The sequence below is a fragment of the Vicia villosa genome, linkage group LG1, assembly GCF_029867415.1.
Source record: "Vicia villosa cultivar HV-30 ecotype Madison, WI linkage group LG1, Vvil1.0, whole genome shotgun sequence".
NCBI lineage: Eukaryota > Viridiplantae > Streptophyta > Magnoliopsida > Fabales > Fabaceae > Vicia > Vicia villosa.
In genome coordinates, this window is record NC_081180.1 from 59,956,199 (window position 1) to 59,978,742 (window position 22,544).

A 22,544-nucleotide genomic window follows, 5' to 3' on the forward strand; every position below is an offset into this window, starting at 1 on the left:
TAAAGTGATCCTAGCTCTAAGGTAACCCCTCTTTTATTCGAAAGCATCCCCAGCAGAGTCGCCAGTTCTGTCATACGGTGAACTGACTTTTAAATCGAAATGTTGCGGATAGCAAGAGTCGCCACCGACTTTTATTTTATCCAATTGGAAAGGCTAAAAGAACAGGAAAAAACCTTTTGAAAGATTTTGAGTTCGGGGGGTAATTATGCAAAGAGAAGGTGTAAGGCACCCTTTGCATCCATGGTTTTCCATGGGCTCTTAATTCCTTAGCTCGCTTTTGTATTGTTTGAAAAGTTTGAACTGTTTGAAGAGATTTTCGAAGAAGAACTTTAGCTTGTAAATAAGCGTAGTCTTTTTGAATTTGATTTGAAAAAGGAGGTGTAAAAAGATTTTGAATTTAGAGCAAGAAATTAGTAGCTACTACCCTAAGTTTGAAAAATCGTTCTTTTAGTCTTTCGGGCGAAAGGGTCTATCCATACCATGAGAAGGCAGGAAGTCTTTCAATTGGATGTTTGAAGGGTCATCGAGAATAATCGTTCGCCATAAGACTGTCCCATGCCATAAAGAGGGCAGGTAGTCTAAGGGAAAGATATAATAGTCATTTAAGTTTTAGGCAACAAGCAACAGAGAGGTTACCCTAAAGGTGTGTGGGTGCAACAATCACGTGGTTCAATTCGATTATATTTATCTTATAATTATAGTTATTCTAATTCTGTTAAAGGCTTGCACTCCCTAAGATTACTAACCACGCAGTTTAAAATTGCAGAAATTAAAGGCAAGAATTAAAACCTACACTATTACAATAAACACCTGCGGGGAGGGGGGAATTAAAATAGAAAATAAGAAATATAGATAATTAATTTAATTATCTTGATCTCCGCCCTTGATCTTCCTCGAACCTTGATTGACTCTAATCATCTGAGAATTAAACAGAACAATGATAGTGGTGAGTGTATTGACTATTCGAGGCAAACCCTATTTTGGGCAAAAGGCAAAAAGTAAAATAATATTTAAATGAAATAAAATAAGGATTGGAAACTTAGCTCTGAGGTGCGTAGTCGGAGAATCTTGACTAACCCTGAAAAATGAAGAAGAGAAAGGTAGAAAAGTTTTTGTGGCAAATAAAAGGTATTGATAATAAATAAAAGAGGAATTATGTAATTAAAAATAAAAATAAATATATATATAAAAAAAAGTTAAAAAAAAACTTAGCTTTTGGTCGGGTGAAGCGCGTGCCTGAAGAACTGAAGTAACCCTGAAAATTTGTGCAAAGAAGAGAAGAAGTTTTTAGTGCATGAATGATCTACAAACCCTAAAAAAAGGTGTACAAACCCTACCTAACAGGTTTATTTAAGAAAACTTATTATGACCTACAAGGTTTGTAAGGCTGAAAGATGCATTAGTGGACAACACCTACCAATATCAGTGATCTTGATAAAACCAGGGTTTTAAGGCGTAGGGTTTAATTAGCCTAAAATAATCATTAACTTAAAAATAACTATTATTTTTATTATTATTTTTTATATTATAAAAAATCGGGTTTTTGATTAAAATAAATACATATAAAAGTATTATAAAAACTCAATCATTATATAAATAAAGATAAGTGAAAAAAAGAATTATAAAAGTAGTTATATAATAACAATAATAAATAAAATAAATAAAAAAAGAAAAATAAGATTTAGAAAACTTAGCTGGCTGGGCGCTGATCTGGTGTGGTTGCTTAATGGAGTGTACGGTAGACCTTCGCATCCTGGAGCCTTCTGATTCATCTTGGTGTTGATCAACGGTTGACGTGGGAAGATGCATTGTAATCTCGCATGGGGCAGCACCATAGGATCTGAACGCATGCTTTTTCCAGAAAATTGATGAAAAATAATTCTAGAGCTGAGGATCGAACTCACTCAGTCTTAGCTATGGGGCTTCGTACGTGGCCAACAGTGCTGCATTGATTAGTTGATAATGAAGTGAAACTAAAACATAATATATGATGCATACCCTCAATTTCAAACTTGCACGCGCGTGGCCCCATGTGAGCTTTGACTGGCCAATGCGACGCAGAGAGAGAGAGAGAGTTTGACCCGTTGACTGGCCAATCGCCTACGTTCCCCGTGCCATGCTGTCTCGTCTTCTACCTTTAATCAACACAAAAAATAGGCTACATATTTGCTACGATTTAACCACAGAATCGCTGCAAACTTTTTGTAGCAGAACCTGCAAGAATTAAAACTTAAATATTTCACGTTAGAAAATAACCAAAACCGCCCAGAACTCATATTTAAGGTCCTGCAACCTCATTAGAGAAGTCGTTTTTGACTGAAGCCCCTCGTAACCTCAAAAACGCAAGGTTTTTTAATCTTTGCCCTAACAATGGCAAGCACTTGCCCGACCATCAAAAACCGTGAATGAATGATCGAAATGCTTCTAAAACATCATATAAACACGTTAGCAACATTATTTTCAATTGAAACTGGATACATTTTAAAGAATAATCATGGACATGGTTTTGAAAAGAATGAATATGTATGCGGCTTACATGATGAGTATGGGGCCGTGTGCGATACTCTTCTCACCTTCTCTTACCTTCAGAACCAGACTAGATGGTTGAAAAGTCCCTGCACTGACCTGCCAATTGGAATTCGAAGATTCAAGTTTCAAGTGTATTTTTGAGCTTGGAAACCCTAGTCTTCACCTCTCCTTTTTCGTCCTCTATTATTCTGAATGTATTGCCCTTATATAGAAGACCTTATTAGGGTTAATATTTGGCTTGGTTTGCAAGAGAAAAGATTGGAGGAGATTTGATTCAAAATTGAATAAAAAGTGTATATTTTTGCATTCAATCTTTCTCCATCAAGGGAAAACGAAATTTCCTTGATTTATGTGAATATTAGGCTTAATATTTGATTGGAAAAATAAATTCATGCATATCTTTCATATTTTCTATTATTTATTTTATTAAATTTGACTTTTAATGAATAAGAAATCAAATAAATAAAATAAATAATATAATCATGCATAAATGGGCTTTAGGAGTCTTGGACCATGTTAGAAATGGGTTTAGAACCAAAGAATTAGGCCCATTAAGCAATATCTTAAAAATCATCACTTTGCCTTCCATGCATTTTCCCAAAATCGACCGACTTGTGCAAGCCATAACTCCCTCATTTTTTATTGTATGGAAGTGTTCTTGAGCTATTTAGAAACCTTAGAGAGTCCTCTAACCAGTGTATTTGGTCTCATATCAAAATGATTTTCCATGCTCCTTGTGTGTCCTTTTGAAAAAAGTGACTTTTTGTTGACTTTTAGGTCAACTAGTCGATTATCAGTCATTTGGGCCATTGAGTGAGCAATCTTTTGAATCGGGATTTGAAACTTGGCATGAGGAAACTTTGACTCATATGAGAGGCCACGTAGTCCGCTTGAGGTGTCAGAAGTTCAGATTCCTTGATTAAATTAGAAACCCTAATTCAGAGGTTGTTGCTTAGGAGAGAGACTGCATGCTTCTTTCTTGTGCGTTTTTGAGCATTTGAAAGTCAGATGGATTGAAATATGAATGAATACGTTGGGCAAATTTTGGGGTATGACAGATGGTGAAGGCCCGACTGGGACGGGTGAAGGAGTAGGCCCGGCTGAAGCGGGTGATGGAGAAGGTATGGTTGAGGCGGGTGTATCAAATGTCGTAGGTGAATCAGGTGGAAAAGTTGCTCCATCAGTGACCTGAGATACTACATGCGACCGTTCTCGCCGGACGGATGCGTGTTGTGCGGTCCCCCAAGAATGTCTCTATCCGGGCCGTGGGTCATGATGTCTATATTATGATACAAAAAAGCTCGATTTTGATACTGCGTATTTATAAATAAATATCAAAATAAAAACAGAAATTTACTCTTCCGTAGATGCATCTACGGAAGTACGTTATTTTCAAAACACTATATTCTTCCGTAGATGCATCTACGGAAGCACCTTTGTTTCAAAAATATTGGGTGCTTCCGTAGGTACATTCACGGAACGCCCTAACGTTCATCTCTTCCATAGATGGATCTACGGAAGCTACTGAAACCAGAAAACGCAATAATGGCGTAACTCCACTGTTCAATCACCAAAATGACCATTTTTGTGGCTTGATTGCACATTTTAAACCTAAAACATTACCTACATTGTCTATAAACACTTTTTCTAAACCTATCCAATCATTTTTACACCTAAATATCGAATTCTAATTCGATTTCACAAATACTCTAAAATAACTCGAAATATCGAAAATTTACCGATTAAATAGAGATTTGAACTTGATGGAATGTGTTGATACTTGATGTTGACAATGTAGTCCGAGCTCAGGAGAAACAAATGTGAAGTTTGGAATTTGGGGTTGAGAGAGTTTGAGAGTGTTTAAGAGTTTGAGAGTTTGAAATGAGGAGAATGAGGGAGGGGAAGGATCTGACGCAAGATATAACACCAAAACCATTCCGTAGATGCACATGCGGTAGACTTCCGTAGGTGCATCTACGGAACAGAACAACGTTACAAAAAAAATTGCTTCCGGAGATGCATCTACGTAAGCACGAAGACAAAATAGACAATTCAGTATTGCGTAAAGGGTGCCATGAGATTGAGAGAGAAATTCTCTTTGAAAATAAGAAACTGATAAGCATCTTATCTTATTAATCTTATTAATAATATCTCAGACTGAGAAAGAGAGAAGAGTGGTCCATTGAGAGGAAGAAGAGAACAGTGAGAGTGAGAAAGAGAGAAGAGTGATCCAACGTGAACTGCAGAAATGGAGATTGGGTTTTTAGGTTCGGGGATAATGGGCAAAGCTATGTCAATTAACCTTCTACGCCATGGCTTCAAACTCACTGTTTGGAACAGAACCCTCTCCAAGGTACCTAGTCACTTTCTATTTCTGTTATTCAATAATGAATTTTGTTGTTGTTAAATTCTCTATACTTTTGTTGCATCTAATTTAATTGTAGTGTGATGAACTTGTGGAGCATGGTGCTACAGTTGGAGAAACACCTGCTGCTGTGGTTAAGAAATGCAAGTATACAATAGCAATGTTATCCGACCCTTCCGCTGCTTTGTCGGTCGGTGGATGTTATATTTGTCTTTGAGATCAAATCTATTTAACTTTCTTACATTGAATTTCCTTTTGTGTTGGATTTTTTAGGTTGTGTTTGATAAGGATGGTGTTCTTGAGCAAATTAACGGAAAAGGTTATGTTAACATGTCGACTATTGATGCCGAGACATCTATTAAGATATCTGAGGTTGGTATACTTTGCTGTTGCTGAAGTGAATCTCACCTTTACTTAAAATTCATCGAGAGATTATCAAAATATGGAGTAATTCTATTCATGTATTCGACTGAACTTAGTGGGATAAGGCTAGGTTGTTCTTGTAGTTTTAGTATTGTATCTATCGAAATATCTGAGGATGTTATTCTGTAAAATACATTTTTTTTTTATGTAAAATTTAGTCATTTCGTCTGAAATTAATTTCCTAGATTTTCTATTGCTTGATGTTATTAAAGAAAAAACTGCAAATGAAAAAATGACTGCAATTGCTAATGTTGCGGTGCATCCTTTTCTTATTGCACGAGGTATTTCCAATGAAAATCACATTTTTCTTTGTGTAGTTTTTACTTTTTAGTATATTTCATCCTCAAGCCACCAACATGTATGATTTAAGTGTCTCGTAGACGAGAAAATATTGCCAAAGTCCTTCTGTCTTTTCCCTAGCTTGAAAACTAAATTTAGCTTGTAATTTACATGATCAAGACTCTTAAGTTTTCGTATTAGGCGTTGCAGATTGTTTATCCAACTATAAACTATAAATATGTGATTGCAGTCATTAGTTTGTATTCGTCCATTGACAGTTTCTGTTTTTATGGAAATTTAGTTTGATGACAAGTCTATACTCTATAGTACCGAAGATTTATGTTTGGATGAGGAATACATATAAGTATGAAGTTAAGCTTTCCTAATTTTGAAAGCGAGAATTAAAAGACTATGTACTACATTATTGATTATAGCAGATTCTTGCCATAGAATGTTTGAATATATGTTATTTTGTTCAAAAAGAAAGAAAAAATGTTGTTTATATCTATGATCTACTACGTCTCTTTGACTAAGTTCTGTATATATGAATCAAAAGGTTCTCTGTAGTAACTATAGTAACAGTAACTATACTTTCCTAGCAAATTTATGATAATCGATTTTTCAAAAGGAAATGAAAATTAGACCTTACATATAAATTGCAACTGAAAAACCTTCTTGTTTCTACAGGCAATCAAAGCAAAAGGCGGTGATTTCCTTGAAGCTCCTGTTTCGGGTGGCAAGAAGCATGCAGAAGACGGCCAACTAGTAATAATTGCTGCTGGCCACAAGGTATTGTTTAAGTTGGTTCAGTTCTCTTGCAATTATATAACAATTTAGTTTGTGAAAGAGAAAGGAAACAAGTGGTCTCACAATTCAAAATCAGTGAGACGCTGTTTTTTTGTTGTTATTTTCTCTCTAGAGACGCATATGTACGGTGATAGTAGGACTAGGAGATATTTCAAAATTATCAGTTGTTCCCTTTTATATAGTAGAGCTGTAGAAGTTTGTAATCAGCTCTCATATAATAAACACTTAATTGCACCGACGGTAATTTTCTTTCATTAGGCTTTAAGTATTATGTTGAGGGAAGTAATTTGCAAGAACCATGGGTTGAAATCCGTCTATTTAAATAGCTAAGTGAAGCTACTAATAGTTAGTTGTTCCAGTGGTGATTGGCGTTGAATTTGGTAGAGAGGATCATTGTTAATACAGGTTTTGAGGAAAATAAAGAACTACAAGCTTGCATTGTATCTTCTTACAAATTAAGTTTGAGTGGTTGATTTATTTGATATATAGGCATTATATGAGGAAGCACTTCCAGCATTTGATGTACTCGGGAAGAAATCTTTCTTTCTCGGTGAGGTTGGGGATGGTGCGAAAATGAAACTTGCTGTCAATGTGGTAATGGGAAGGTGCTTACCCTTATTTCAGCAAGTGCACTGTGCATGTACTTATTTTATGTCTTGTTCTGTAAATTAGCTATTCTCTTCTATCTCTGTTATAGTATGATGAATGCTTTTTCCGAGGGACTGGCACTTGCTGAAAGAAGTGGCTTGAACCCTGACACACTTCTTGATGTGCTGGTAAGTTACTCTGATGAAAAGGATTCTTGTTGATGCCTTTTATTAACTTTTTGAGAATATCTGTGGAATTTCTTTTTGCAGGATCTCGGTGCTGTGAGTAACGGTTTGTTTAAATTGAAAGGACCGACAATGGTCAAGAACAGTTACAACCCAGGTTTTCTACTTAAACATATGCAGAAAAACATGAGATTGGCTCTTGCCCTCGGCGATAAAAATGTTGTACCAATGCCTGTTGCAGCTGCAGCAAATGAGGTAATACTATTTTGTGTGTGTATTTATTTATTTATATATGAGTTGAAAGATATTCAATGGTCTAGTGAGTAGTGACCACTTTGATAATCACATGACTCTATGTTTTAAGTTCAAACTCTTTTTGTAGGCATTCAAGAAAGCCATATGCACGGGATTAGGAGAACTTGATTTTTCAGCTGTTCACAAGACTTTGAACTAAAAGCTCTGGTTTCCACTATTTAGAGCATCTCCAATGATGCAACTTACATTTGAGTTCTTTATGGGACCCACTAAGCCACATCATATTAAAAGAATTTATTTAATTTTAACTTTACCTCATTGGGTACTACAATCTTTTAGTTGTTGCATTGCAATGCAACTCTATTATGACATGGCAAATTTACCTCATAACTTGATTTGATTGGGTACTACAATCTTTTAGTTGTTGCATTGCAATGCAACTCTATTATGACATGGCAAATTTTTTAAATATTTAATTATTAAATTAATGGTACAGGTGGAGAACTCAATAGAAAAAACTACCATTGTCTTAGAGGCCCAGAGCAAACAAATAAATGGACTCCTAACAAAAAATTGATGTTTTACTCGCCTCCAAAATGAAGAAAAATCTCAGTGACAAGATCAAAAATATGAAGTCTTGATTGTTTCTAACAATAAAAAGAATATCAATGCAGATAAGTAGTCATCTGCAAATCATTTTCTCTTGCTTTAGTTGCGGAAAACCAAATCGTATGTCTAAAAAATGTAGGAGTATGCGTAAATCATGTCCTGATCCTAATACGCAGGTTTATGTGATTGGTAAAAAGTTTATATGACAAGTGATAGTGAATTTGATTTCATCATAAAAATTTGATAATAAATGAGTTAATTGTATGACAAACTTTTAAATATTTAATTATAACTTATAAATAGTTTTTAAAATTTATTTTAAAATAAATTAAAATAAAATTATAAGGATTATAATAAATAACCATTTAAAATAAAATTTGATTTAAAACCTCATTATAAATTATAAATAATTGTATTCAAATTATTTTATAATTAGTATTTGAGAAATTCTCACAAAAATTATATGAGAAATTCATTGCAAATCTATGTAATTACTTGGCACTAACGTATAATTAATTAATTTTGTCTTTTTAAAATAATGACTTTACCTCTCCTTATTCTTTGTAAATGAACTATGATTTATCGTCATATTTATTCACCGGAAAGAGCTGTGAAAGAATAGAGTGTGAGATGTGAAAGAATAGAGTGTTTTTGTAAAAAGTTAATAATTAAAAATTTGGAAGCCACTCAGTCTCGAACAGAGAACACTAAGCTACCAATTAAATGACTTAATGAAAAGTATGTACCAGCCAAAGGCATCTTCTTTCCCACTATCGGTCAACTTAAGCTGCATGCATTTGTTGATTCTGACTGGTCCAGATGTCCTAACAATAGGAGGTAAGTTACAGGCTACTGTGTCCTCCTTGGATCATCTCTTTTGTGCTGGAAATCAAAGAAGCAAAACACTGTCTCCAGGTCTTCTACTGAGGCATATATCGGGCCTTGGCATATTTTACTTGTGAGTTGTAGTGGCTGCACTACCTTCTTTCAGATCTCCAGGTCGACTTACCTCAGCATGCTGCAGTATTTTGTGATAGCAAATCTGCCATCTATTTGGCTCATAATCAAACCTTTCATGAAAGGAGCAAACACATTAAGTTTGATTGCCATGTTATCCGGGAGGAGATTCAGTCTAAGGTCCTTCATCTGCTACCTATTTCTACTTCAACACAACTCGCATACATGTTTACTAAGCCACTCCACTTGCATGCTCTTACTAAGTTGGGACTATACAGCATCCATAGTCCAACTTGAGCAACTTGAAGAGGATATTAGACTATATGTTATTATATTTACTATACTTAAGTTAGTTATCTCTTTCTATAGTTTATTTGACCGATGAGGCTCCCATATATATAGTCTATTGGACATACATTTCGGATAAGGTTGATCAATATAACAAATTGTTATCGATTCTCTTTCTGTATGTAACAAACTTTCTGTTACATCTTCTTCTTCCCTTGGCTACTTCCATGGAAGCTAAGCTTGCATTCTTCAACCTTAATATTAAGCTTTCTTCAGAAAATGTAATGGCTGATTCACCATTCACCACCACATTCTAATTTTACTTTTGATTTTTTTTGTGGAGAAAATAAATTAGAAAAATAAATGGGATTTCAATTTGATTGACCATTTAAATGATATTATTATTAGTGATAAAGATGATAATGAATTAAGAGTTCTTGATTTCAAATGGTAAAGTTCATATTTCTTTGATTTTTCAGTTGACTCATCTCTTTGTAGGTATTCAAGAAAGCCATAAGTATGGGGTTAGGAGACCTTGATTTTTCAGCTGTCCACAAGCCTTTGAACTGAAAGCTCTTGATCATTCATCATTGACATGATAAATTTTTGAATTGATTGAATCTCTTATGAGCAACAACAACATGATGTAAACCATATACATATAATATATAAAAGCACATATAGAAAAGATGTTATCAAACACAAACAAAGTAATAAGAAGGATCTTCTAAGCAATGGAAAATCAAGTTAAAACACATTAACCAAGCTTAGTGAAAGGTTGAACAAGAAAAAAGCCAACATAAAACTATCCAAAATTTTAACCTGTGAAATAAAAAGTACAGGCAACAAAGATTTTCAAGAAAATGTTGATCTAATTGCAAATTCTTAAAAGTTCTAGATATCTGTCACTTGGGCTGGTATTGCACTCATCATTCTCATCATCTTCATCGACAACAGAGTTAAGACCCCCAATTGCTTGTATTAGTACTATTGTTTGATTTCATTGATTAGTAATGGCGTAACTCTGGTAGCTTTGGATGACTTTATCTATCATGGGATACCAACATGGAAACAACAACATGTTCATCATTTTCAGACATTTTTGTAATTTCTAATATCTTCACTTTCTTTTTCATTTCTTTCCTTTGACCCCAAAGTACTGCATAGAGACCGCAAACAATCACAGTTGCTCCAAGCATACTATGAAATTAATTTCAACAATGTTAAGTGTAAATATATTGATGGCTGGAAAACAGATTAAAAAACATAAATTGACGGATGTTTAAGTGAATTGAGATTTATAATATACCTTCCCAAATATAACTTCTCATTCAATATCAAATAAGCAGCTATAACTACAAGTAAGAGTTGAAAAGGACTGAAAATAGATGTAAATACAGGGCCCCTCGTCTTTATGCACCAGGACATAGCGATAACAACTAATCCAGACGCCACAATTCCCTGCATATACATTCACACATATTTAAAAACTTCCTTTTACAAAATATTTACTACTTAAATTACTACTAGCATACCGAAAAAACAACAGTAAGAATTCTGAGGTTGTTTCCTAACTTTCATTGGCTCCAATCCTTTTCAACACAGAGAGCAATTACAATTGCTTGAATGGCTCCCATTATGGATACTAAAGTTGCACTTGAGCGAGGACTTGAGTATTTCTCATTCAACTTAATATGTGCCATGTATAAGAGTATAGTGACAATAATGCTAAACAACAATTCACATAAAACCATTGATTAATGCATAAAGATAACACTTGGGTGTATATCAACGAATAAATGAATAAACTAACCTGAATAATATACCACAATGAGTAAGAGCAACTACTTGCTAGTGCACATGAAACACCCAACACTTTATTAAGAAGGTCAACATGGTAACATGTCATTTGCTCATTTTGGTTGTGATGTCGATGCAAAATGTTGATACGGGAAGACCAAATATGAATTTCTACACCTTTAAATAATATCATCAACATTGCACCACTCATTCCAATTATTGTTCCTATCACTTTCGTCTTTCCTTCCACAACCTTCAAATTAAATTTATCCATTCTATGAAAACCAAAAGTAAATATATGTTAATGTATTTTATTTAAAAAATTTGTTTTACAAGACATATTTGTGGTGTATGAAAACTATGTCATTGTTGCTTGAAAAATCTAATAAAAACCAAATAAAAAATTAATTATAAAAATTAAACGAATGTATTTGAAGGCACAAGAATAAAAGAGGGTGGTTGATATATATATATATATATATATATATATATATATATATAATGTATGTACCCGAAGCATACAGCCATGATTAAGCTTAGTTTTGTTCAATTCTCTTGTTCAAAAAAGCTACATGATAGTAAATAGGAGTCTAATTTTTTATAATAATAATAATAATAATAATAATAATAATAATAATAATAATAATAATAATAATAATAATAATAATAATAATAATAATAATGATAATAATAATAATAATAATAATAATAATAATAATAAAGTGGTAAAAGTAAAAGAGGGTGCAATGCAAGTAACCTATCAAAAATTAGAGCAATTGGGATAGTGAAAGCGGATACGAAAATGAGGCGATATGCTGCGGCTACTCTCATGCTCATTCCATCAGTTATTGCAAGCTTGTATATTATAGCCATTGCAGCAAATGCAATCTGTACAAACACCATTAGCACTTCTGGTTTTATCCTATGCCATAAATTACTCATGTCCCTCATCTTTACTATTAATATTGTCTATGTTTTATGAAGAAGGTGTTGGTGTGCAAAATGATACTGAGAAACAAAAAGAATCTGCAGTCTCTGCCGCATCAATTAAGCCGTTAGATTTTTATTCTTTTAAATTGATTTAGGGTCTGTTTGGTAAAAATAGCGGTTGACTAATAAGCTAGCTGATAGCTTATAGCTTATGACTGATGGCTGGTGACTGATGGCTTATAGCTTATAGCGGATGGTTGAGACTGATAGTTTATAAGCTAATTGAAGTGTTTGGTAAAATTAGCGGTTCAATTAACTTATAAATGTAAAGTGACATAAAAGATATTTAATATATAATTATTTATTTTAAATTAAAATAAATTATAAGGGTTAAAAATAGATTTTAATTAAAATAATAAGGATAAAAAAGGAAGAAAAAATAATAAGCTATAAGACATAAGCTAAAACGCTATTTTAGGTAGTGTTTGGCCCAACTTTTTATCTACTTTTCTTCTCCTTATAAGGAGATGGAGGGTCAAACACATTTTTTATAAAGCTCTTATGAAAAAAAGTAGCTTTTTTTTCAAGACAAAAAATTAAATAAAAGGAACTTGTAAAAAAGGCGTTGAAACCAACTTTTCCAGAGCTTAAAATATGTGGTCGCAGCAGTTCGAATCCCAACGAAAGCATTTTCTTTAAAAAAAATGCGCTACTGCAGTAAACGACAGTTTTTCAATTTTTTCTACGGTTCATAATTTCTAGAGTTATGTTTTATTTTATTTTTTTCTCCTTCTGTTTACATCATCATTTTTGTAGATATTAGGTTTGTCCAATTTTTTATTCGTTTTGTATATTATATCTTATTTTATTGTATAACTAGTAACAAACCTGTGCATACGCACGGGTTGTGGTCTGATACGCGCATTTATTTACATAATATATTTATTTTAAATAGAATATTTAAAATGAAAAAATATTTAGATCAATAATAAATTTTTCGTATATCAAAATATTTAGATCAATAATAATTTTTTTCCTCTTATATCATTCTTGGATCATAAAAGTTTGAATCATAAATATCATCTTTCTTATATATAAACATGTAGACAAGAATATATTTTTTCCCGTATTCAAATATTATTTATGTTTAGGTATTATTTACAAAAATATTTGGATAAATTGTAAATTTTTGTATATAAAAATATTTAGATCAATAATAGATTTTTTCTCATATACCATTTTTGAATAAATTTTTTATGGATCTAAATACCATTTTTTGTATATAAAAATATTTAGATCAATAATAATTTTTTTCCATATACAAATATTATTTTTGTTTAGGTATCATTTATAAAAATATTTGAACGAATAGTAAATTTATGTATAAAAAAATATTTAGATCAATAATAGATTTTTTCCCGTATATCATTTTTGAATAAATTTTTTTTGGATCATAAATTCCATTTTTCGTATATAAAAATATTTAGATCAATAATAAATTTTTTCCGTATTTAAATATTATTTATGTTCAGTATCATTTATAAAAATATCTGAATCAATAGTAAATTTTTTTATATAAAAATATTTAAATCAATAATAGACTTTTTCCCGTATACCATTTTTTAATTAAATTTTTTGGATCATAAGTACCATTTTTCATATAGAAAAATATTTAGATTAATAAAAAAAAATTCCCGTAGACAAATATTATTTATGTTTAGGTATCGTTTACTAAAATATCTGAATCAATAGTAAATTTTTTGTATATAAAAATATTTAGATTATTAATAGATTTTTTCCCGTATACCATTTTTTTGGATCATAAATACTATTTTTCATATAGAAAAATATTTAGGTCAATTATAGATTTTTTCCCGTATACAATATTATTTATGTTTAGGTATCGTTTATAAATATATCTGGATCAATAGTAAATTTTTGTATATAAAAATATTTAGATCATTAATAGATTTTTTCCCGTATACCATTTTTGAATTAAATTTTTTTGGATCATAAATACTATTTTTCATATAGAAAAATATTTAGGTCAATTATAGATTTTTTCCCGTATACAATATTATTTATATTTAGGTATCGTTTATAAATATATCTGGATCAATAGTAAATTTTTGTATATAAAAATATTTAGATCATTAATAGATTTTTTTCCCGTATACCATTTTTGAATTATATTTTTTTGGATCATAAATACTATTTTTCATATAGAAAAATATTTAGGTCAATTATAGATTTTTTCCCGTATACAATATTATTTATGTTTAGGTATTATTTATAAATATATCTGGATCAATAGTAAATGTTCGTATATAAAAATATTTAGATCAATAATAAATTCTTTCCCGCATATCATTTTTGAATTAAACTTTTCCGGATCATAAACACCATTTTTCATATAGAAAAATATTTAGATCAATTATAGATTTTTCCCGTATACAAATATTATTTATGTTTAGGTAATGTTTACAAAAATATCTATATAAATAGTAAATTTTCGTATATAAAAATATTTAGATCAATAATAGATTTTTTTTCCCGTATACCATTTTTGAATAAAATTTTTTGGATCATAAATATCATTTTCCGTATATAAAAATATTTAGATCAATAATAAATTTTTTTCGTATACAAATATTATTTTTGTTTAGATATCATTTATAAAAATATTTGAGTGAATAGTAAATTTTCGGATAAAAAATATTTAGATCAATAATAGATTTTTTCCTGTATACCATTTTTGAATAAATTTTTTTTAATCATAAATAATATTTTTCTTATATAAAAATATTTAGATCAATAATAGATTTTTCTGATACAAATATTATTTATGTTTAGGTATCATTTACAAAAATATCTGAATGAATAGTAAATTTTTGTATACAAAAATATTTAGATCAATAATAATTTTTTCGCTTATATTATTTTTTATTAAAATTTTGTGGATCATAAATACCATTTTTTTTAAAGAGTAAATGGAGTATAGAGAGATTAAGGTAGAAAACTAAAAAGGTGAAGAGAGAGAAAGAATGGTGAAAATAAGTTATAATATAGTTGAATAAAATATTAAGATATAATGGACAATTGTGTGGATAGACCAAAAAACCAACAATTTTAATAGGTGTACAAAAAGTAAGGATGGGTAATTTTGTAAAAACCAGAACCACTTATTTTCTTATATTATAGATGATTTTCAATAATACTATTATTAATTTCTTATACTATACACTATATTATATATGTTAATACAACAATTAATCTATAGACATTTATATATATATATATATATATATATATATATATATATATATATATATATATATATATATATATATATATATATATATATATATATATATATATATATATATATATATATATTATATATTATATATATATATATATATATATATATATATATATATATATATATATATATATATATATATATATTTAACTTTAATGAAAAAAATAAAATTAAAAATAACTTTAAAGTTTAAAAAATAATCATAACCAAACACCTTTAACTTAATTTTAAAAGCTCTTAATTTTAACTTTAACTTTAAAGTAACTTTTAAGACTTTAAAAAGTCGGGTCAAACGAGCTCTAAATAGCGCCTGGAAAATAAGCTATAAGCTAGTAAATTAAGTTATTAGCTCGTGATGAAAAGACCGTTACCAAACGGGTCTAAATTATCATATGAGCTTATCAGACAAAAGGCATAAGCTATAAGCTCGAAAATATGTCTTACCAAACAGAGCCTTAATTATAGAAAATTGCACCGGTCTTATTTGATACTTAATGTTGTTGCTTTGTTTTTCTTTGAATTTTACAATCGGTGATTTCTTTATGGCAAACCTTCCAAGCACTATCATATTAATTGAATTTGTTTCAGTTTTTAACATCTCTGTCAAGTAAAATATCTGACGTTACTAGTTAATGGAATAATTGGTACAGAGAAAAATAGACTAAGGTAGAGAATACGGCTGCCGAGGAGAGGATCCGTAATGCTGGTGATTAGGTATTATGCTCAATTTCTCTCAATCTTAAATCTTAACTATATAATTAATCCAATGACAAAATAAAATACACATGATAAGATAAATATATTAGAACAAAATATAAAAAAAAAAACAGATCTTTATAAATAAACTAATTGATTAAGAGATTAATTACTATGTACTGTCGTGTAAAAAATTTACACCATTAGTTTATTACTATCATTCTTTTCAATTTTCAACCTCTATGATTAATTAACCGTTTAAAATCCATTTTCATTGTTCCCTGCTTTTCAGTTAAATTTATTATTAAAATATTGATTTTTTTTAATATATAAATAACATATGAAATGATTTATTCAACTATCTATCTAAGATGGAAAAAAAAATTTAAATATCTAGGTTTCATAAAAAAAATACGAAAAAAACCATGTTTTCGGGGTATTTACCAAACTGTCTAGGTTTGGGATACCAAAACACTGAATGCGCCAAATGAAATGGCGCATAGGTGTATATTTTGGGTGCATGCGCCAAATGAAATGGCTTGCCCTAAAATTCCCATTGCATGCGCCAAATGGAATGGCTCATAAGTCTAGGGTTTTGCCCTAGAAGCCAAACCATTTGGCGCCATAGTTCTAGGGCCTTTTTTTTTTATTTTTTTTTTTCAATTTTTTTTTAATTCATTTTAAATTGGGAAAATGATAATTTTATTTTTTATTTTTTTATTTGTTATGATGTTTACTTAAAAAAATTAGTAGAATATTTTTTTCGGCCTATTATTTTTTTCGATTTCGGTCTATTATTTTCGTAAAAACGTCTAATAAATCAAGTTTGTAAAATCTTATTAACCCTAAATAATGTAATGTATGCGTTATCGATATCGGTTTTTTATTAAAGCTCAATTTATTGATGAAAGACCGATGAACGGTTACAAGAGGTGAACGGTTACAAAAGGTGGTAAGCGAAACTGATACATTGCATTAAAAAAAATACAGATTATACTAAACTTGCGACGATGTCGTGCCACGATTAGGGCATCTCTTTATATTGTGCCCCACCTGACGGCAAATGCTGCATTTTCGTTCCATTTTGTCGCGGACGTCCATTTCGGTCCTAATCCGTGTACTATTGGGACGCCCTTTTTTCTTTCGCCGCATTGCGTCGTTGTGCCAAACTACCTCTCCATCATACTCAGGCCAGTAATCCTCCTTGGCCACCACAGGAAACGCAACACTGTAAACTCTGAGCAACGTCTGAGTCTTGTAAATCGGAGACAGTAGTGATATAGCGTCGCGGTGGGCATACGCACATGCAGCTATGACGTGTGAGCAAGGCATACGAAAAGCTTGAAACCTTCCACAGTCGCACCAATCTTCGTCAAGAAGAACCCTATATTGTTGCCTTGGCAGTCCCTCATTGTGGTCAATTGTCTCGCGCACACTGAACGTGCGATTGAATCGGTCGAAAGAAGTCACTTGATGAGTGTTCGCTTTTGCCGACTGCTGTTGCATAAATTTCATGCAACTATCGCTTAATAGTTGACCAGCTTGCCTAACATCACCCCATCTCCTGCCTCTTGTTGAGAAGAGTGAAGCCATCCTAAAGTATGTGGCTTCCACCAGTGCTGTGATTGGTAGGTTACGGATGCCTTTGAAAACGCCATTCATGGATTCCACGAGATTAGTTGTCATATGGCCCCATCGCACGCCATTGTCGTAAGCCCTTGTCCATTTGTCCCTGGAAAGATTATCTACCCAAGTACCTGCCTCTGGATTTGTCATTACAATCTCACTCCGATAATGCTGGAATGTGGGTTGGGTCAACGCATAACCAGCATTGACTAGGGCCTTTCTTAGATGTCTGTCCTTGATCTCCCGCATGAAGTTTTGGGCTATGTGGCGAATACAATATACGTGTTTTGAAGGGGGGTCATGCCATCCGTTCGCTGGATTGTTGTAAGCACTCTCTATGGAAGCGTGCCTATCAGAGATTAAACATATGTCAGGCTGGGGAGCAACATGTTCCCGGAGGTTCCTTAGAAAGAAACTCCAAGCCGCTGCAGTTTCACCTTCGACGATAGCAAATGCCACTGGAAATATGTTGCTGTTACCGTCTTGTGCAACCGCCATGAGCATGGTTCCTTTGTATTTGCCGTATAACCATGTCCCATCAATTTGAAGTATGGGTTTACAGTGTGCAAAACCTCGGACGCAAGGTTTGAACGCCCAAAAAAGCCGATGGAATATTCCGTTTCCCTGGACAGGGTTTCCATCCGGGGCATGCGCGGGCAGTGTCTCTAGAATCGTAACAGTGCCAGGTGCGTAACTGTGTAGCGCATTGAGGTATCGGGGAAGAATTTTGTATGACTCCTCCCAGTTGCCGTAGACTGCCTCAATTGCCTTTGTTTTTGCAACCCACGCCTTTCTGTAAGATGGAGTGTAGTTGAAGGTTGTGACGATGTGGGATATTATATTTTTAACCTTCAGAGACGGATCGGAGCTTATGAGAGGCAAGATCTCCTGGCACATAAGATCGGCACTGAGTTTTGTATGATCCTGGGAATTGTTAGGGTTGACACACGTGTGTTTCTGCGTAATCGACCCTATTTTCCATGCATTGCTTCTCTTCCTATAAGAGGCCAACAGTCTGAACCCGCACTCTGGATTTTTACAAGTGATTACATACCGTTCCAGGTTTGAACGATCTACTTCAAAATCAACGTTGTTCGCCATGTGCCATTTTTTTATTCTTCTCAGACATGCCTCCTTAGACGGAAACTTGTCTCCTTCCTTTAATTCTTCGTCGTTTTGGATGTAGGGCGTGAAGAAGATGTCAGATGATGGTTCGTCACCTTGGAGGTTCAAGTTACCCATATGTGCTGGAGGTGCGTACGCATGAGCTGGAGGCACCAAGGTTTGCTGCTCGTCGTCGGATTCCTCGTTGACCATGTCGTCAAATTCGGTTTCCAGATCGTCTTCTTCCTCGTCAATGACGTCAACCTCGTCTTGCTCGTTGACTGGTGGGTCAATAACCTGTGACTGGACAACATTAGTTTCTTGTGTCTCAGCCTGAAGAGTGACGTACAGCTCGATGGAATCCAACCCACAGTATTCGTGGGTGGTGAACATATCTTGCAAGTCTTCGTCATTGGCAATCTCCATTTCGTAAAACTTGACGGTGTTGTCTTCATTGAAATTGGGACATTGGTAAAAAACGCTTGCAATAGGACCCATTGCAATCTTAGAGTACAGTCGTTGAATGAAGTACGAAAATGTTGCTCTTTTGCTCAACAACAATGGTACAACCTGAGTGTTTCTCATCACAAAACCGGCTATCTCATGAGAGTAGGTCTCACCGTTTAGATGGGCATGGACAAGATACTGGGTTGATGAAGTCATTTTTGGAGGGGAAAGTGTGCGGGTGTTGTAATCTCAGGTCAGATTAGGTAAAATTGTTGGTGTGAGTTGTAATGTTCAGTATATGTTGGATGTCTTATAAATTGAGGTTCATATGTCCTTGCATTATCTCAACACATAGACACGCTGATCTATGTCCTGTACCCCATCACGCGTCTGAAATGATTCCTGATAAGATTCCTGTAACGATTCCCCTAGGCAGAGCATGCATGCAACCCTATCTGGCAGCTAGTTCTGCAATAATTATATATATATATATATATATATATATATATATATATATATATATATTTATTTATTTATTTATTTATATATATATATATATATATATAAATAAATAAATAAATAAATATATACATATATATATATATATATATATATTTATTTCTATATATATATATATAATTATATATAAATATAGATTAATATATATATATATATATAAATAAATATAGATATATATATATATATATATTTATTTATTTCTATATATATATATAATTATATATAAATATAGATTAATATATATATATATATATATAAATATAGATATATATATATATATATATATATGGTGGTTCTTACAGACCCACTAGTATAGGTCTGCCACTATCTTCCGAATTGATTATAAAAGACAGGCACACTGATCTAGGTCTGCAACAGGATTCCGTATTGACTGTAAAAGACAGACACACTGATCTATGCCTGCCACCAGATTCCGAATTGATTAAAAAAGGACAGTCACACTGATCTAGGTCTGTTCATATATATTTTATTTAATAAACAAATAAATTTGTAATTAACAATTATTTGTAGTTTAATAATATATTTTACTAATTATAACTATAGTTAATAATTACGTATATAAATTATCAATTATATGTATGTTAATTATTGTACCCGTCCACTAGGTTAAATATTGTCCAGACGAAAACAACTAACACAACAACCACATTTTTTTTAATTCCATGACCATGCGTTGACAACACAAAACCATCGGTAAATCACGATGTTACGTTGCAGAATACAAAAGAAGAGAAAAGAACACAGAACAACTAGTACTCTTTGGAACAAATAAAACAACAGTTAATCTAAACTACTCTAGTGTCACTGCAATAACAAGGGGATCTTCAACGCCTCGGTTAACTTCTCCACTGTGTGTCCAAAACATTAGATCCACGTCCACATCGTCTTTCACACGATCCCAATAATACATGTAGGTGCCTTCAGGGTTATTATCGGTCAACGTAATGTATGGACACCGGTATTCTAGCTGTTTAACTTTTCTGGTTGGACCATCGAGTTGACGAAACCCAGTGTTGATGGCTCTAACAACTCTCTGGAAATTCCAGTGAGGGTTGAGGCAAACCCGCATGTGACTACCTTCCTCATAGAAGACCACCGCCCAAACAGAGTTCATTTTTAAGTGTTTACACTATGACTGAAATAAGGGTTGGGACTTCAACTCCACACAGACACTGCTATTTATAGCGGGTGGAAGGCAGAGGGAAATTTTATTGTTAATTATTAATAACTTTAATAAAATATCATTTCATTGAAATATGTTAACAACATTTAATTGAAAGGTACAGATATGCTAAGAGCATTTAATTGAACAATACAGAAGTTACTGAAATGATATAGAAATAGTAGCGCCTAGGATATAACAACGGTTAAAACAATGTCTTCTCTGTCCTCCATCATTAGAGTGCATTGGATGTCGTCTTCCATAGTCTCCCACCAACGCTGCCTTCCGAGAAAAACACCTCCCCTTGTTCGAAGTCTCTTGATAGATCGGATTTGTTCGCCTGGAACGAACTCCCCGTCCAGAAACCTGAGGATGTTTCTCTTAAGCTGCTCCATGGTTTGGATATTCCAGAACATCACTTGCATGGGAGGTTTGACTGCCGAGAAGATAACGTAGCCGTTCCTTCTACGAACGTCCGGTTGATAATTCAGACGCCTAACAGGAGGTGGAGGCTCAGAAGTCCGGTGCGAACCATCTGGCCTTATTCGAGTTCTCATTTTTCAGTGTGGGTAATAGTGCGCCCGAAACCCTAATTTATAGAGGCATAGACGTCTTGCCGTTGCCTCATTTTCTCATTAGGGTTTCTTCTGGGAAGACCAAGTAGGTGACAGTACCAAAACCCTAATTCATAAACGGAAACCCTAATTTTGAAAAAAAAAAAATGATCCTTCTAATGCGCCATTTGAATTGGCGCATTAGTGCCTTTTCTTTACAGGAAGTCGCCAAATGAAATGGCGCATTAGAAGAATTTTTTTAAAAAAATGCCAATTGATTTGGCGCATGCCTTGTTGGTGTGGACCACCACCTGGCCCCACATGGTCCCCACATGCATGTGCTGAAACGATTCCAGGAGTTACTGTAAACCAGCATGGAGTTACTGTTAACAAGCATGCGACTGTAAAAATTTCTGCTAAGATTCCTGATCAGATTCCTGCCAGGATTCCTCCTACTCCTGCATGCATGCTACCCGAGCTGTCACATAGACCTGAGCTGCATGCATCTAACCATGCCTTGTCACCGATACTTTGACTGCATGCATGCCAACACATCCTGCAGAAGCAACACCAAACAATTATGGCTGTGTTGACATGTCAAGCATGCATGATGTTACCGTTTTTCCCTCATCAATATATATAGCACTTGGAATTCTGCAGATACATCACCATTGTAACTCATCTACTCTTAGAACAATCCTTTTGCAATCAGCTTACGAATTTTCAGCCTTCAACCATGTCTCTCCTAACCATGGGCGAAACACACAGAGGAACCCCCCAGAACATCGCTACCTTCGTAAGTGTATTAGTGTTACTTTAAAATCACGCCTTGCTAACTGATAAACTAACTGATTTTTTTTGGCATTCTTACTCTTTTCAGAACGTTCAACGCTTTCGCACTCGTAGTAAACATACCATCGCCCCGGACGAACGCATTATACCATACCTGAACATTGCTGGTTTCGGTCCGATTAGCAGGATCGCCGAGTCTTCTATTGACCACAAGTTTGTTCTTGCTTTGCTAGAACGTTGGAGGCCAGAAACACACACCTTCCATCTTCCGACAGGGGAGTGCACC

General features: G+C 33.1%; 1 protein-coding gene and 1 pseudogene across 2 annotated transcripts; one reads left to right on the forward strand and one right to left on the reverse strand.

Annotated features, from left to right (window-relative positions):
- The first annotated feature begins 4,671 nt into the window (after positions 1–4,671).
- Positions 4,672–8,296, forward strand: LOC131607313 (glyoxylate/succinic semialdehyde reductase 1-like). 2 transcript variants are annotated; one of them, XM_058879330.1, is made up of 8 exons: positions 4,672–4,882; positions 4,974–5,084; positions 5,168–5,266; positions 6,284–6,385; positions 6,893–7,008; positions 7,101–7,179; positions 7,261–7,431; positions 7,559–8,293. In XM_058879330.1, the coding sequence occupies exons 1-8, from the start codon at positions 4,778–4,780 to the stop codon at positions 7,628–7,630; spliced, it is 855 nt and encodes a 284-aa protein (XP_058735313.1). In that variant the 5' UTR covers positions 4,672–4,777; the 3' UTR covers positions 7,631–8,293. The 2 variants fall into 2 exon arrangements, with proteins under 2 accessions (XP_058735313.1, XP_058735320.1); XM_058879337.1 differs by lacking the exon at positions 4,974–5,084 and having other exon boundaries at positions 7,559–8,296.
- Positions 8,297–10,328: 2,032 nt separating this feature from the next.
- On the reverse strand, positions 10,329–11,359 carry LOC131607326 (WAT1-related protein At1g68170-like; annotated as a pseudogene).
- Positions 11,360–22,544: the final 11,185 nt, after the last annotated feature.

Bases quoted from the DNA above. Each gene is read 5' to 3' on its own strand.
- LOC131607313 (XM_058879330.1), top strand. From the start codon at position 4,778: ATGGAGATTGGGTTTTTAGGTTCGGGGATAATGGGCAAAGCTATGTCA. The intron at 5,085-5,167 runs GTCGGTGGATGT...TGGATTTTTTAG, and splicing joins ACCCTTCCGCTGCTTTGTCG to GTTGTGTTTGATAAGGATGG. The intron at 7,180-7,260 runs GTAAGTTACTCT...TTCTTTTTGCAG, and splicing joins ACACACTTCTTGATGTGCTG to GATCTCGGTGCTGTGAGTAA.